The following is a 16658-nucleotide window of genomic DNA, read 5'->3' as shown; positions in this document are numbered from 1 at the left end:
AGTGATCATATGACCCAATCCAGCAGCCTGGGTTTAAGTCTGACCCTGGCCTTTGGCTACATGTCACCTCCACTTCCTTTACTGCTGCACTATCCAATAAAGGCAAAAGTACCCACCCTCACAAAAAGTTAAAGACGGAAAACCACCCATGTTATGTAAGCTTTTATAAAGTGTCTTGATGCGTGCTCAGTCATCCAGGTAAGAAAATCAGAGACTGAAGAAGTCACTTGGATCAGAAACTTTTCTCATTGAAAACATTATGTCCAGATAAAAAGAATCAACATTTAGGGTTTTTATAACGTGCATATTGAGGGATGGTCATTCAAGATACTTAGCTTCCTGTCAATTGAATAAAAAACTAGAACTGTGTGAATTTGTACATAAACATGTTCACTGAAGTCTAGTGTATGTTATTATGTGGCTTCATAATTGCTAGCTGTCTTTTGGTCCTGCTTATACATATTGGTAAAATGTTTAGGATGAGATGGAGATAAAGGTTTTAAACAGTTTACTCCTGCAAACTAAAACATATGAAGGTCTAAATATGTATCCCAGGGGTCCACAAATCAGCAGTTTGGGAATAAAAAGTGCTTAAACTACTTTAATCCTCCTCTGCTGCAGTGCAGAGGAACAACACTGATGGGAGCGATGAGGGTTTGTAGTTAAATTCCTGCTGTTACAGGACCAGAGAGTGGTCCTGTCTAGTAAACATCACTAGAATTTTGGAATTCTGGTTGCTATGACATTACTGCATAACAGCACCATAACTGCAGGAGAGCAGGTCTGATCACACCTCTGAGGACACCTTTGAAGAGGTAAGACCAATCTACTGTTTTTGCTGATATTTTTCCTTTCAGATTTCCTGTATAATGTTAGGAAATGGCTAAAATTATTTCCCCAGCATTGTGTTTTTTCAAGTAAACCACTTTTTTATTTAGCTACATTGGAAAAACAGTTATGATGGTATGTCAGTCTTTTTGCTGTAATCAGACTCTTTAAATGTATTTTCATTTTATACTGAATAATTTTCATTTGTAATTTTTTTAAGTTAAATGATGTGTCAATAATACACTGAAAGAGTTAAGACTTTATTTTGTGGTACTAAAATGCTAGTATTTTGACTAAAGTAGTTGATGCTGCCAAACAGATTTGCATTTTTCAAAATGCATTTTTCAAAATGAATTTTCTGAATGTAATTTGAAACATTTAGTAAGTTATAATATGTGATACATTACTGTGTTTTATAATAGTTTTGGTAACTAACTTTGATTTGACTCTGTGATTTAGTCTTAGATAATACTAATACTGTGTTATGTTGTCACACCAAATATACCTTCTCCTTAAAACAAGTAAATTTAAAGGGATAGAATAAGTCTGAAAATATTAACAGTAGTTACAGCTTGAAGACGTTTCCTGATTTATCTTACCTCTATAATGATTTCGATTTCAACTCAAGGCAGAAACAAGGAGCTGGATCCATTATGTCAGCGGAAACAAGAGGAGAGGACACAAGAGGGGGCAGAGCAAAGGGTGTATCAAACAAAGGTACCAGAAGGAAGAAGGCAAAAACTGTGAGTAGGAAAACACATTACACACACCTGTTAAAAGGATAGTCTACATTGAAACCAACTTTTCAGGTATGACATTAACATAAGACTGAAAACTATTCTGCTGATGAACAAAATCTTTAACATTACTTCAGTTTTCTTGGATGGTACAGCTGGGTATGCCACAGGTTTGGAGTATATGGATACACATATATTGGACTTAATCCAAATACTAATGTGGCAAGATTAATATTATTTAAATAGCATTTTTATTATAAAAACCTATTGGATGACTCTTATTGTATGAAACAAAAAACTGTCCCATGTATCAAACTGGGAAGATCCAGAAATATTTACTGTTTCTTTACTCACCACAATTGTTTCAGTTTGTGCTAAAAATATTTGTAAAAATATGTTTTGAATTATAAGTTAGGCTTATCAAATTACATCAAATTGCATTAGATAAGACAATGTACCACTGAACACAGGAGGGATTATTGCTGAAAATGGGTCTCTGAACACCTCTGTAGATATTCTATTAAAAATCATTCATGATTTGTGATCAGTGTTAATATTAAGCATTTATATGATTATTTACTCTTTTGATTAATTGCTGTGATTCAATCTGAAATCTAATTTGAGTCTATTCAGAAAACAGGACATTTCTAATTCACCTCAGACTTTTGAGCTGTAGTCTACATTGCAATTATAGTGTATGGTTATTGATTAGAGCAGATGATATGAGACTATCAGGAGAGACTGTTAAAAAGTTATGAGCTGTCTTGATGCAGAGAAAGTGGAGTTTGTCATCCTTGAGCTGCTGCCAAGATAGGCAGCTGGTAGGATTGAATGATGCTCTGCCTCTGTGGTCAAGTTCAGACATAGGCTTTAAGCAACCATGAGCCACTGATAAGCGTGATAGATTAATAAGCATGTGGACTTGTTAAACAGCTGTGATAGGAGAAAGTCAAAGAGCACGCAATAAAGTGGACTTGTTAGGGACAGTTTACCATCAGTCTTGCTAAAGTTTAACTTCATTTGTATTTAAAGACAGACTTTAAAGAAAATTCTTATTTGAAACTGGTGATAAAATCCAGGTCAGATACAGTTACATACAAGCATACAGTACACACTGCTGCTCAAAGGTTGGAGGTCAGTTAGAAAAGTCCCTGATTTTAATAGAAAATTGGCTTTAATGTAACATCACATGAAGGTTATCAGTAATGTTTTCACAGCTTTTAATCAAATCATTCATCATCCATAAGTTGTGATGGAAAAATGTCTGCAAGCGTGCAGGAGCCCAATTTTAGAGACAATCACTCCTGTGTTATAATGTTCATTGAAGTTTATCAGGTCAGATGATGAATAGATGATAAGAAATATACTCTTACTAATTATTAGAGTTGAAAAGTACTTTGCTAAGCAAAATTAAATGAGGTTAGGTTGGAGCTTGAAACGTTAACATAAAAGGTTCAGTTGGTGATGCATGAAAGAAAATAATTTTCTTCTAAAAATCTATTGGAGAATTCTGATGGTAAGAAATGAAAAATATTCAAAGAGTGAAACTGTTCAAAAAGTGAAGGTTTTGTGCAGCTGGGTGTTGCAGCCCCTTTAGAGGAAAATGTAAACTTGGTTTAATGAGTTAAAAACAAAAACTGGGATGATCCAGACACATTTATTGTTTCTTTAATCACCACAATAGTTTCAGTTTGTGCAAAAATCTCTTAAAAAGCAGTTTTGAGTGATAAGTTAGGCTTTAATGTGTTAAACTTACATTAGATAAGACAATGTACCACTGAACACAGGAGGGATTATTGCTGAAAATGGGTCTCTGAACACCTCTGTAGATATTCTATTAAAAATCATTCATGATTTGTGATCAGTGTTAATATTAAGCATTTATATGATTATTTTGATAAATTGCTGTGATTCAATATGAAACCTAATTTGAGTCTATTCAGAAAACAAGACATTTCTAATTCACTTCAGACTTTTGAGCTGTGGTCTACATTGCAATTATAGTGTACGGTTATTGATTAGAGCAGATGATATGAGACTATCAGGAGAGACTGTTAAAAAGTTATGAGCTGTCTTGATGCAGAGAAAGTGGAGTTTGTCATCCTTGAGCTGCTGCCAAGATAGGCAGCTGGTAGGATTGAATGATGCTCTGCCTCTGTGGTCAAGTTCAGACATAGGCTTTAAGCAACCATGAGCCACTGATAAGCGTGATAGATTAATAAGCATGTATAAAGTGGACTTGTTAAACAGCTGTGATAGGAGAAAGTCAAAGAGCACGCAATAAAGTGGACTTGTTAGGGACAGTTTACCATCAGCCTTGCTAAAGTTTAACTTCATTTGTATTTAAAGACAGACTTTAAAGAAAATTCTTATTTGAAACTAGTGATAAAATCCAGGTCAGATACAGTTACATACAAGCATACAGTACACACTACTGCTCAAAGGTTGGAGGTCAGTTAGAAAAGTCCCTGATTTTAATAGAAAATTGGCTTTAATGTAACATCACATGAAGGTTATCAGTAGGGATGGGTATCGTTTAGGTTTTATCCGATACCGGTGCCAAATCGGTACTTTTGAAACGGTGCCGGTGCTTAAACGGTGCTCGAACCGGTGCTTAAAGAATGGAGAACACAAACTTCGTCCAAAAACCTCTCATGTTTTTATTTTTAGCAGTCTCTTTTTTTCTGCAAAATGATAAGAACCGTAACAACATACAAACATCATCTGTGCAAAGATTTATGTTTTTAAAGTAAAACAGTGAAAAATTACAGCGCTGTCAATACATGAATATCCAGACGTTGTACAAAAATGTCCAATTCTGGCACACAATTGGACACCATGCCAGTTGATTTTTTTAGGTATTTAAGAGCAGACATTAATTAATTTTATTAACATGCCTAAAAATGCTTATTTTTAAAATACGTTTTTGAAGAATTAACCATACATTTACATGGTAATGGGCCTTTTCTGCCATGGAGCGCTTAATTGGCCTCTGGCCCTTTAAACTCTGAGGGGCTGTAACTTTGGTTTCTTTTGGTCAATTTGCATGATTGACACCTCTTTTTAATTGTTTGAGCCAATAGAGTCACAGTAACGATGCCACATTCGCGTTACTTCAACCAATCAGACGTTCCAAGGCCAAAACCCACGTGGGCCCAAATTTACTGCGTGTGACGTCTGTCCAGTCACGTGTCTATAGGTGGGTCTAAAATGGAGGTTGTTGACGGAAAACGACTCTGATGCGGCTAGGTAGGCATGGTAACTGCTGATAATCACATGGCTACCGGCTACCGGCGAAAATAACGGAGGAAATAGCGCATTTGCGCCGCTGTGTGTTTTTGTGGTCTTCTTTTGCGGCTCATTCAGTGAATTTTGGTCAGAGTGTGGTGAAACTTGGTGTTTGGAATTGGTGATAGCTCTGGAAGATAACCAGCTTTTCTTTGGCGGGTTACATGAAGTCTGGAGAATTTCTTGTGCCTTGTTTGTTTAGCGGACTTGTGCGTATTTACATAACTGCTCGTTTAATCATGGCTTGTTTTCGTTGAGTTTGGTGGTTGTAGAAATGGTTTATATGACATTTTAGCTGAGATTCAGAGGTTTCTGTGGATACCACACATGTCTGGACTTATATTTCTCACCCTGTGTTATAACCGATTAAACGTGATCTCCTCCTTTTTGCTCGTGGTACCGGGGGCGTGGGGCTTAAAGCACTTGTTGCAGGCTGCTGAGTTTGCATCTTTTGCTGTGAAGTACAGCCAGACTTTTGACCGCTTCGCCTTGGGCATTTTTAATCTGTAGCTCTGCTCTAAAAGAACGTACGTACCTGGGCCCGCCTACTATCCTTGTAAAGGTAAAATGATTGGCTAGAATCCAAAGTGTATGACATCTCAAGAAAAAAAAAAGCACCGAAATAAAGCACCGAAATGTGCGCTGCTTTTCGGTCTGGTTACTACCGTTTATGTCAGAACCGGTACCCATCCCTAGTTATCAGTAATGTTTTCACAGCTTTAATCAAATCATTCATCATCCATAAGTTGTGATGGAAAAATGTCTGCAAGTGTGCAGGAGCCCATTTTTAGAGACAGTCACTCCTGTGTTATAATGTTCATTGAAGTTTATCAGGTCAGATGACGAATAGATGATAAGAAATATACTCTTACTAATTATTAGAGTTGAAAAGTACTTTGCTAAGCAAAATTAAATGAGGTTAGGTTGGAGCTTGAAACGTTAACATAAAAGGTTCAGTTGGTGATGCATGTAAGTTTCACAAAGTAGAAATGTGTATTTATCGTTTATATTGGCTTTATTCTGATTTTAGTGTTTATTTGTGAGTGTAGTTTTAATTTGCATGATTTTATTCTGTTTGTATCGCATGTTTTTAGTGTGTTATTTTACATTGTTTAAATCCACTGTGGATTGGCTGGGCATGGGACAAATTAGCTGATAGTGATCACCTGCTGAGGCATGTGTGTGTCCAAAGGTGTCCTATCAGCTGTTTAAAGGACTTATTAAAAGGAAGCAAGCTGAGCACTGGAAGGAGAGATGTCCCAGATGAGCAACGCAGGAAGTCCAAGTGGAAAAGAAGGATCTGCTGCGTGATCGTGGGGGGTGCGACGCCTCGTCTGGAGACTGACCGGTCAGTGTGATGTGGCGACCCAGTCCCGACAACAGGAACGGCGACAGTAGGAGACAACGCGTGTGATTGACAGCAGGGCAGATGTATACCCCTGCCTGCATTTGTGAGTAGTGTCTCACTGTTTTTCACTGGGTGCAGTCGTGTTGGGAGAGGGTCTCCATGGCTATAAGCCAGGGCAGCTTCCGGGATGATGGTTCTGGCTCCCATTTGTTTTTACTTACAGGTGATGACGTGAGGGGAGCCGCGGTGGTATCGAGCGACAGACTCCAAAGCAGAATGCGAACTGGGCTGGGATGTGATGGGCCCAGTGGAGGGACAAGACTGGGATAGGAGGCTCCTCGTCTGCCTGGCACGAGGCTGGCGTGGACCCGCTCAGCAAGAGCAATTTCTGTCCAGCTCAAGAGCACACAAGGGATGTTCGTCCTGGGTTGTGGGGGAGTTGCATTGTGGGACTGGGTGGGAAATTTGTGCATGAAGAGAATTTTATTTTTACCAGTTTAAGAATAATCTTATCTTGTCTCGGTGGGAATTTTAGCATATTGAGAATATTTTATTGTATACTTTTTCTTAGTATCTGGTTTGTTTTATTCCTGCTGTCCACCTCATGGAATAAACAGTTTCTGAGCAGACAATCACTTCTGTGTTATAATGTTAACTGAAGTTTATCAGGTCGGATGACCAATAGATAAGAAATATACTTAGTAATTATTAGAGCTGAGAAGTACTTTGCTAATCAAAGTACTAAATCGGGTTAGGTTGAGGCTTAATCCTTCACCTTAAATGGTTCAGATTGTCTCTAAATGGATGAAACCATACTTTCCTTTCAAAAACAATATTTTAGTCAGCGCTAGTGGAAAGTTTCATATATATATCATTAATATCTTCTTTGTCTTCCTATATTTTCTTTTCATTTTCTTAACCCACCCCCAACCAGTCGAGGCAGATGGCCGCCCCTCTCTGAGTCTGGTCCTGCCGAAAATGGAGTTCTTCCTTCCCGCTGTTGCCAAGTGCTTCGTCATAGGGGATTATTTGATTGTTGGGGCTTTCTCTGTATTATTGCATAACCTTTATCTTACCATATATTGCAAGTTTATATGTTGTGAATTGGCTTAATTTAAATCAAATTGAACTGCATTCAATTAAAACTAAATGTAACTTGTAATCAAATGTAAAGTCATCTCACTCAATTTGGACAACTAGCACTGAAGAATACACTGACATCCTCTGTTTCCCAATTAGCAGACCAGAGGTTGTTGCCATAGTCTCCGGAGATCCTATGCTCCATTATCTCATACTTTTCTTCACTGTTTACCTCATTCTGCCCAATAAAATGTACAAATTTTTGTAAACAATGACTTGTTTTGTGCCATTAAAAAACTGTCTCCATATGAGGACATACTTTAAAAAGAGATAATGAAGTAACAACTTCCTGGGCATTATCACCACTTTGCATTTTACACATCAAGTTAAAAAACCCGGGGCTATTTATCATATAACTTTTGGGTATGTGGGATAAAAGGATAGGAGCTTGAAATGTTGTGCCTCCATATTTCTTAAACTTGAAGTGAATTAATCCACCTGTTCACAGGAAGATGACACCAAACATCAGAAGATGTTCTTGTGCGCCACAGTAAAAGAGTGGTTTCTTGGGACTAAAAGCACATAATAAACTACAGCAGAAGCTCACATAAAGCAGGAAATAAGCAGGCACCACTTCATCTGCTAATGCACGCTTTGCACTTTATTGTTGCCTCATTCACTAAACAGTTCAATGGTGCAAGATTACCATACACAGAATTAGGATATCTGCATGACACATCTATGCTATACAGCGAATGGATTATAATTATTACAAATACAGTAAACATATTTACATTTTAGTTCAAGCTCCATACAACATAGATATTTACAAAGTAAGTATGAAAATGAAACCGGTCTGACAAATAATGTACAGCGTTAATGACATTTTTTTTTTTTCCTTTTGGTGAACAAATCTGAAAGGGAGCGAGGTTAACTGATATTAATTGTCAGAGGGGGAAGGTGGAAAATATCATGGCTAGTTTTGTTTGAAAGGCATCAACGGAAAAACAAACACACACACACACAGAAAAAAGTGATGAGGTGAAGAAAGACACAATAAGTGTGCTGTCGTTTTAGATGTCACAAGCTACTTTGTATAGTCCTATATCCCTGATATTAGAAAAAATAAAAAGTTAAAATACACCTTTATTTTGATAGAGTTCAGATGGATGCCTAGTATGACTAATGAGTAGATATCCTCAAAAAAAAACAACCCAAAAAACCCAACAGACTTCTAATTCACTCAAACCGCTTTCTAATAAAGAGGAAGCACTGATGTAACTCATCTCCTCAGTTGAGGTGCAGGGGGTTACATTTTAGGTCTCCTTTTCCTTTTTTCCCCCCTCTCTCTTACATTCAAACCCTCTCCCAGTTCACACTAGAACAGGCTGCCACACTATCATTTGGTTTAATATGAGTGGAACAACTAAACCGCACAGACTTTATTTGATCAGTTAGTTGAACCTTTTATTAATATGTGCAAAGAGCTGCAAACTAATATATATACATTGCAAACAATAAATACACAATCCAAAATAAAAACACCTCTGCAAATGAAGTGAAAACGTTTGCTCTGGCAGCGCTTCGCATCAACATGTATATGAGGTACATTGCACTTTTGAGATTTGATCTGTGCATAGGTGCATCTTTGATGTGCAGCTCAGAGATCCACAATCCAGCACGTTTCTGTTTCTCTGACCGTCAGGCTGGCTGACCCGAGGTCATGTCAGAGCTTTATTTTTTTATCTATATGTAACAGACAGTTGGTACCTCTCCTTCCACGCATTTCATACGACACAGCAGGCAGACTGCTGGCTGGTTGACCAGAGTTTTTTAATGCCTGTCTGCATTAACACATCTCGAGAGGCGTAGGCGCCAAAAAGTGAATCCGGAGCCGAATGTAGCAGCTGCAGCACGGCACACAGAGCAAATATTTTCATGGGGTAGTATCAGAAATAAGACCTTTGAATATGTAGTCCCTTTAACTTCTTTCCTTCTATTAAACCCTTTGAGAAACAGCTATCCAGTGTACTCCTGATATGTGCTCTTATCATTTGTTCCTGATGCTCAAATACAATCCTGGACTCAACATATGTGGCTGTGTCTCTGTCCTTGCTATAGATATGTGTTAATGTGCAAAATAAGGTTAAAAAAAATTAAGAAATAAATGCCCTCTGTTACATTTCATAGAAACCTTCATTGTGGAATGATTAAAACCATAAGAAAAAAAATAACAATGTTAAAATAAAAAAAAATGAACACAATGAGAGTTAGATGAGGTTTTGATTCAAGAATAAGAATAGAAAAATGAACACACGGTTCCCTGTGGTGCTGCTGAACACGAGTACTTCACTTCAGAGATTTCAGCCGATACTGGTGTGACAGCGAGGGGAGTCATGGGACTACATCGTAATCTGTCCTGTGGGCCATTTAAAAGCAGCTTTGCTGGCTAACCACTGGCGTCAAAGCAAAAAGCAAAAGAAACATTGCACCTTCATTCGTTTTCCTTACGTCCTCCTAAACCTTTCCACCCTTGTTTTCTTTGCGTCTTTATAACAAGAGTGTAAAGTTAATAGCAGTAAATGTCAAGGCTTTCTGATTCTTAGTGAGTTAGAGCAAGCTAGAGGAGCAGAGAGGAATGTGTTAAATGAGGGTTAACTACCACACTGATCCCAGAACAGACCGCATGTACAAATCAAGTTCTCCCTCTAGTTCGTTTTCATCCTCCTAATCCTCCTCCTCATCTCCTTGTAACCCTGTTTTTATTCCTTGGGATGAAAAAGCAAAAAGGGGCCCGAATCTACTCCTGCAGGAACAATCGGTCATTGTTTTTTTTTTGAAACTGCTGAGATATGACGCGATCCTCGCTTGTTTGTCTCTAGATAGTCTGCAGTTTTTATGTTAACACAAATGCATGAGTATTTTACTGACTCACTAACTGACACTGGCACTATCGGGGGTTTAGAGGCGGCGTATGTACACAGATTGAGGAGGATCTAAGTATGACGTGGATGACAGTGGAAATCCGGCGTGGCCCTCCTGTCAAATTTCATTCCCACTTTGAGTTTTTGTTTCAGAGACGGTTCAGCCTGATGCAAATCTCACTGCGAGAAGAAAAATACCCTATAAATCTATTAGCAGCTATAGTTTAGGTAGCAGAGCATAAACTAACACGTCACTTGGAGAGATCTGTAGATTTTTCCTTCATGGTTTCAAATGTAAGCTGGCTGATTTGGTTAATTTTTGTTTTTTGTTTTAAACTGAGCAAACCTGGTCTTCTCCTGAGGACTGCTGCAGGTATCATGCAAGCATGTTAATTTAATAAAAAACCAACAACAAAAAACCCCCAAAATAGAATGAAACTCATTTCAGGAGACAAATAACACTGATAGAGACATTTTTTTGTACAGATGATTGGCAAACGGAAAGTTTCTAAAGAGTCGTGCACACACAAGTAGACTACTACAACATGCTACTTAGTTAGGGGAGTTTGGGAATGACAACGAAGCGGAACAAAATTAGACCCAAACATTGTCATCGAAACGAAAACACAAAAAGCTGAGGGGAGGGAATAGAGAGAAGGAAAGCTAAGTTGGCAGCGGGGTTGCTGGAGGGAAGCGGGGAGGCAAAAGTTCTGTGGAACTTAAACGTTTTAGTTGCATGAAAAGAGACTTAAGCCACAAGTCTACTTACAAGAGAAAACCGTCAAGAATCACAATGATTAATAAGTTTTAACACTTGGTATTTTCGGTATTTTCAAAGGCTTTTCAGAAAGGATGGAAGCGGTGGTTTTCCCGCTCCGCCCACTCAGTTCTTCGTCAGGCCGCTGCGCCGCCTCGCCAGCTTAGATCTGCGGGGAGAGTTTCACGTTGTGAGGAGAAGGAAATGTTTTTGAAGGGTGCAGAAGCTGCACGTTTGACTGTGGTGTGAGAGGAGTGTGTGCGTGTCTGTGTGTGTGTACCTTATCGTTCCTGCTAGCAGAGGATTAAAAGCATACAGCCAGTCGTTCATGTCTTTCTCGTTGTTGGCCTGCAGGAGGATGCCTCGATGTTTTGTGCACACTGCAAATGTGTTGGGCGTCTGAAAAGAAAACATCACATTATATTCATGTTCATTTACATGATAAATCCCAGTGCATTTGCCATTTCAGCAATCAATGTGTCCAAAACTGGCCAACGTGCACCAAAATAATTTGAATGAATTCTCATTAAAGACAAGCGTGTTACATCCAGCCGTACCTTAAGCATGGCCTGCTGGTCTTCGCTGTATTCCACCTGTGCTGTGGAGAGGTTGAGGACGCCTCGCTCCACGGGGTCCTTGTCGCTGTTGTAGATGAAGACGTAGGGCCGGCGAACAACCACAAAATGCTTCACCCATGAGTTAGAGCGAGGCTCCATGAAGCTTAGAAAACCCTTCTTAGACACAACAGATCTGAAAAGAAGAGATTTTATTCATTTATTTATTTTTTAAGAGAGTGGTTTGTTTCCAGCTGAAATCATCCAGGTTCAGGAATTTGAATCAATCCACATCATTTCTGCTTGAATTAGAGAACATGAGTATCGACTTACATTTGGTCTGTGAGACACATGTCATAGTGACAGTATTTGGGTTAACATGGCATTACTCACCCTGGTCGCATTTCTTCAATATCAGGCACCAAGTTGAGGAACTCGTTCTTTGCAGCCCGCGCAAGGTAGGAGGTCTCCAGAGTGGGAACCATCGGGAAGTTTTCATAGTCTGAGCAGGAGGGACTGGAGGCACGTGAGCTGTTCTCAGGGGTCCTTTAACACAAATCACACCAAGTTACAATTTCAAAAGTTCAAATAGATAATCTGTCAATAATTGTTTGCAGATCGAGGTCAATGTTCCTAAAAATATGTTTACTTCTGGTCCATGGAGCCACAGCGGGAGTCCGACAGAGAGGGGCAGGTAGAGGAAGGGGTGAGAGTGGCACTGCTGAAGCTCGTCACGGATGGATCACGTCCGATCGGTGAGATGTCAGAAAGCTGAAGTGAAACAACAGCAGGATGAGGTAGACGTTAATATATCAACTCAATGATGTGACACAAAAAGGCTATTTTTTAAATTTCTTTGTATTATTTCTCACCTTGCAGTCACTGATGCTGTTCACCAGCTGGTTGTATTCACTATTGAAGGTGTGTGTCAGAAGGCGCAGGCACTACAACACAACAGGAACAAGACCGATCAGCTCCGAGCAGAGAAGGAAGAAGGCAGCAACAAGAACGCCCACTAAGCCGACGTTTTTCTCACCTTGGTGGCCAGCTCCTTCTCACGATCCACCAGGCTCTCGATGTCGGCGGAATCGTAGCCGCTGCTCTCGCTCGGCGTGATGGCGCTTTCAAAGGTGGTGCTGGAGATCTGCGAGGAGATGGAGGTGGACGTGGACAGAGTGCCGGAGCTCATGCTGGGGGACAGAGACTCGCTCAGGGACTTGGTGGTGGGAGCTGTTCCCACGGGAGCTGCCTCTCCCAGCTTCTCTCTCAGCGCCAGAAGGTGACGGGTCTTTTCCACCTGGACGAAAGATGGGGGTGAATGTGAGGTGTGGAGAAGAGGGGAGGGGAGGGTTAGTCATGTAAAGTCTGTACTCTAAGAAAAAACTTTTTAGAATCGCACTTTGGTCTTTGAGTTGAAAAGTCATTTTTCCCTCTACGATATTAAACAGAGATTTATTTATTTATAAATCTTTTAAGGCCCCACCTCCTGCAGCTGCTCCATCTTCTCTAGCTCCCACTGGTGCTCTAGGATGAGGCTGTCTCCTCTGGGCCTCCAGCCGGCCAGGTTCTCCTCTCCACGCACGTAAGCCACTGATGTGTCCAGGACCTTCCTCCTCCTCCTCTGCATCCCTGCTCAGGACATGAGCCCTCATTAGGATGAAGCTTTCTGCAGAATTATGATAAAACAGCTGCTGTTCTTTAAACATGTTTCATGTCCACTCACCTGGGCTTCCAGTGTCAGACATCTTACACAAGCTCAGCTCGTAGATCCCAGTCACTCGGTTGCTATAATGAAGCAGAAGTTATGAACAAGGAAACTTTGTAACAGGGCAGATATCTCTGATTGTGAAACCGAGAAGGCCACAGTACAGCAGCCCAGATTTACCAGTCAGGAGTTTTGGAGTATCCAGTCCCAAAGAGGTTCTTGAGGGAACGGGGTGGGGAAATTTTGGCGTCTCGGGAGTAAAAGACCATGCAGATGTCTTTGGTGATAATGGCAGGCTGGATGCAATGGTCCAGCTGTAGAGAGGAGATAAAGGGTGTGTGTTAGACACGATGACATCAAGAGACTTAAAAACACGTACAAACAGGTACAACACACTGGAGCAGCGGCTGACCTCCAGATACGCAGATAAGGTCATGTAGATCTTCTCTCCATAGGGAGTGACGCGGTTGAGCAGGAGGGAGTTGTGCAGGGAGCTGTCCCACACTGCCTCAAAGCGATAGAAAGTCCTGACAGACAGAGGAAAAGTTAGCTTGACAGCATTATTTTTTATGAAGTCCTACTTGGTGCTAACATTACAGGGTCTCTGTGTACAGCAGTGTGTCATGTTGTTAAAAAAAACGTGAGTGACGTGAGCACGGTTCTGACATATCAGGAAGTGAACACAGTGACTGAAGCGGTGTTCACATTCATCCTTTAATCATGACAAAACGTGAGGAATCGCACTGAGGTGAGACCTTCACAACAGATAAATCAGGAGCCACAGAGTGTCAAGTGTCAGCCGACACCAATCGGGACAATGATAAGAAAAAAATTCATTTACAGACACGTGAAAAAGCAGTCTAAGGTTCTGGATCTAGATTATTATACCACATCATTATTTATTTAAAACCAAGCCAAAATGCACAAATGACTATAACCAAGTACATCCTGTGATTCAGCAGCTGATGGAACCAACTTTAGCAGCAACAACTTGAGATAATCTTTTTTTTATTAGTGTCTCACAGCAGTGTGGAGGTATTTCTGACCCACTTGTCTTTACAATGTTGCTTCGGTCCATTGAAGTTTGCAGAAATGTATTAATGCACAGCTTTCTTAACGTCCCGCCACAGCATGTCAATCATATTGAAGTCTGGACTTTGAGCCATTGCAGCACCATTCTGTTGTTGCTTTGCTGCTGTCCTTTGGAGTCACTGACCCAACGATGATCTCATTTAACTCTACAATACTTCATGGCTCACTCAGTGACCTGGACACTTTGCAGGTTCTTTGGCAGCAAAAAAAGCCCAAATAATCATCACCCGTGCAAAACCGCTGGTACGAGGTGTTTGTGCTGATATGCTGTGTTTGGTTTTCACCAATCTTGAAGCTGTGCATCAGGGCTTAGGTTTTCAACTCTGCAAACTGAACCCATACTGCCATGTTGTATTTAGAGAGAAAAGGGTTTCTCCTGGAAGCCTTTCCAAACAGGCCATATTTGTTGAGCCTTTTTCTAATTGCACTGTCATGAACTCCAACATTAAGCATGCTAACTGTGGCCTGTAGAGCCTCAAATATCTGTGGTGAATTTTTTGGGACGTCCACTCCTGGGATGATTGGAAACAGTCTTTGATTTCTTTTTAAACTTGTGAATAATCTTTCTTGCTGTAAAATGATCAACTTCAAAGCCTTCCCAGATTCATGTTTATCAACAATTGCTTCTCTCCTCTTCAGTATGTTACCACTCTTCTGAATACGCCACACCAGCAAACTGACAGTAGTGGTTACACTTACTGATGATCTAGTGCATTTGATTAGCATTTGGCTAATACTGACCCTCTTAACTAATTATGCAAGTAGGCTTGGATGTACTCACCACATCTGAATTTAGGCTCAGTGTTTGTTAAATAAATAATGACGTGGTATAATGTGTTATGTGTTGTTTACCTCTATTAAGACCTACTAAGGACCTGATTGTTTTTCAAATTATGTCCTGATACATAAAACCTGAGAGCTCACATAACTGCATATGCTCAGAATATACAGCACACGTGGATACAAATTACTGCCTTGCAGCAGCAATCTTAAGACCATCACTATGAGCTCTATACAAGGTTACACTGTTCCTGTTATTGACAGCAGGGGGCACTATCAGCCACAGACTGAGAGCCAGATATGCTCTGCTGGTGCCTCATTGGCCTCATTGTTACTGAGGTAAGACTCTATAGTGAGAAACAGCTGAGAGGGGAAAACATTGATCTGGAAACGTCTGAGTGTTACAGAGGATATACATAGCACTGTGGTTCAGTGTCACACAATCACAAACAAATACAGAAAAGTACTAAAAAGGGTGTTGCCTCCAAGGACTGCTTTTACCGGTTTGGAGCTTAGGAGGCTTAATATCGACAGGCATGAATGAAGACAGATCTTATGCAACACACAAGCAGACACAAACTGTGGAGAGCTTATTTCTATGAGTCTATGGGACTAATGAGAAGCATAAAGGTCTTTCAGTGAAGGAGCCTTATGTTCTCTGGTCGCTGGTACCTATCAATATCCTTATCAATAGAAAGCCTGAGCACAATCATGAGTCCAGCCGCGGCAGGAGGAAGAAAGAGAGCGCACAGAAAAAAAAAGAGAGAGAGAAGCACAAAGAGTCAGGCAACAGAGACAATGAAGCAAAGTAACAGCAGCGAAAATGGAAAAGGTCGTGCAATGACTCCAATGTGGCTTCAGAGAATATACAGACAAGGATGCATGCATAGATTTTAACTGACAATGTTACTACAGAGCATCAACAAAATATTTTTTTACATGGCAGGAACTCAATCACGACAAAAGAACACAGTGTAACAATGTAACACACATTGGTTGTTTTTAAGAAAAAATAAATGTGTTTCATGATAATAACTGAAGAGAATACAAGCAAGAAGGCAACGAGAAACCTTCAAAGATCTGTGAATGGAAACATTTTACACCTTCAAATGTTGTGACTAGTGTGTTCTCACTCAAACTGACTCAGTGTGGGAGTTTCACCTACCTGTTGTTGTTGTGGGATGACTTGATGTTCTTAGCAGAAATGATGTTAAGGGACAGGACAGCATCGGCTGCGCTATCATCCACTTCAGCCTTGTTCCTGATACGACCTGGTGAGGCAGATCCACACAACAGTTATAAGACCTTCTTGTGTTGGAATAGCTCTCAATAGAGAAGCTCAGACAGCAGGCAGTTTGTCCACTAACAGCTGTTTTATCACAGCATCCAGTACCAACAAAATCATCCACACTCAAGAGCCCTGTTGGCTTCAGAGTCAGCAGCTGAATGTCTAAAATATGAAATGTAATTATTTGGTCCATCAGCTACAGCTACAGCATGAACTGCTTAAAGTGAGAAGCAGCCTAAAGCCCGACAGATTCATCTTTCCAGACTGAAATTATCTC

The 16658-nt window shown here is 40.2% G+C and overlaps 1 protein-coding gene across 22 annotated transcripts in view; it reads right to left on the bottom strand.

Annotated features, from left to right (window-relative positions):
• Window positions 1-7921: 7921 nt before the first annotated feature.
• kif1b (kinesin family member 1B) overlaps window positions 7922-16658 on the bottom strand; it is a 61233-nt gene continuing 52496 nt past the window's right edge. For 14 of the 22 annotated variants that reach the window (XM_063465372.1, XM_063465382.1, XM_063465384.1 and 11 more), the window contains 13 exons: window positions 16259-16364; window positions 15766-15792; window positions 13634-13748; window positions 13402-13535; window positions 13240-13301; window positions 13000-13145; window positions 12553-12813; window positions 12389-12460; window positions 12166-12287; window positions 11910-12062; window positions 11520-11712; window positions 11243-11361; window positions 7922-11131 (listed from right to left, as the gene is read on the bottom strand). In XM_063465372.1, coding sequence (XP_063321442.1) covers window positions 11089-11131; window positions 11243-11361; window positions 11520-11712; window positions 11910-12062; window positions 12166-12287; window positions 12389-12460; window positions 12553-12813; window positions 13000-13145; window positions 13240-13301; window positions 13402-13535; window positions 13634-13748; window positions 15766-15792; window positions 16259-16364 — 1553 coding nt within the window. In that variant the 3' untranslated portion in view covers window positions 7922-11088. The remainder of the gene's footprint in view (window positions 11132-11242; window positions 11362-11519; window positions 11713-11909; window positions 12063-12165; window positions 12288-12388; window positions 12461-12552; window positions 12814-12999; window positions 13146-13239; window positions 13302-13401; window positions 13536-13633; window positions 13749-15765; window positions 15793-16258; window positions 16365-16658) is intronic. The other 8 variants (XM_063465376.1, XM_063465383.1, XM_063465385.1 and 5 more) reach the window with 1 other exon arrangement.

Source organism: Pelmatolapia mariae, linkage group LG20 (assembly GCF_036321145.2).
Source record: "Pelmatolapia mariae isolate MD_Pm_ZW linkage group LG20, Pm_UMD_F_2, whole genome shotgun sequence".
Lineage (NCBI taxonomy): Eukaryota > Metazoa > Chordata > Actinopteri > Cichliformes > Cichlidae > Pelmatolapia > Pelmatolapia mariae.
Note: the sequence above shows the minus strand (reverse complement) of the source record. Positions and strands in the feature narration are given on the sequence as shown.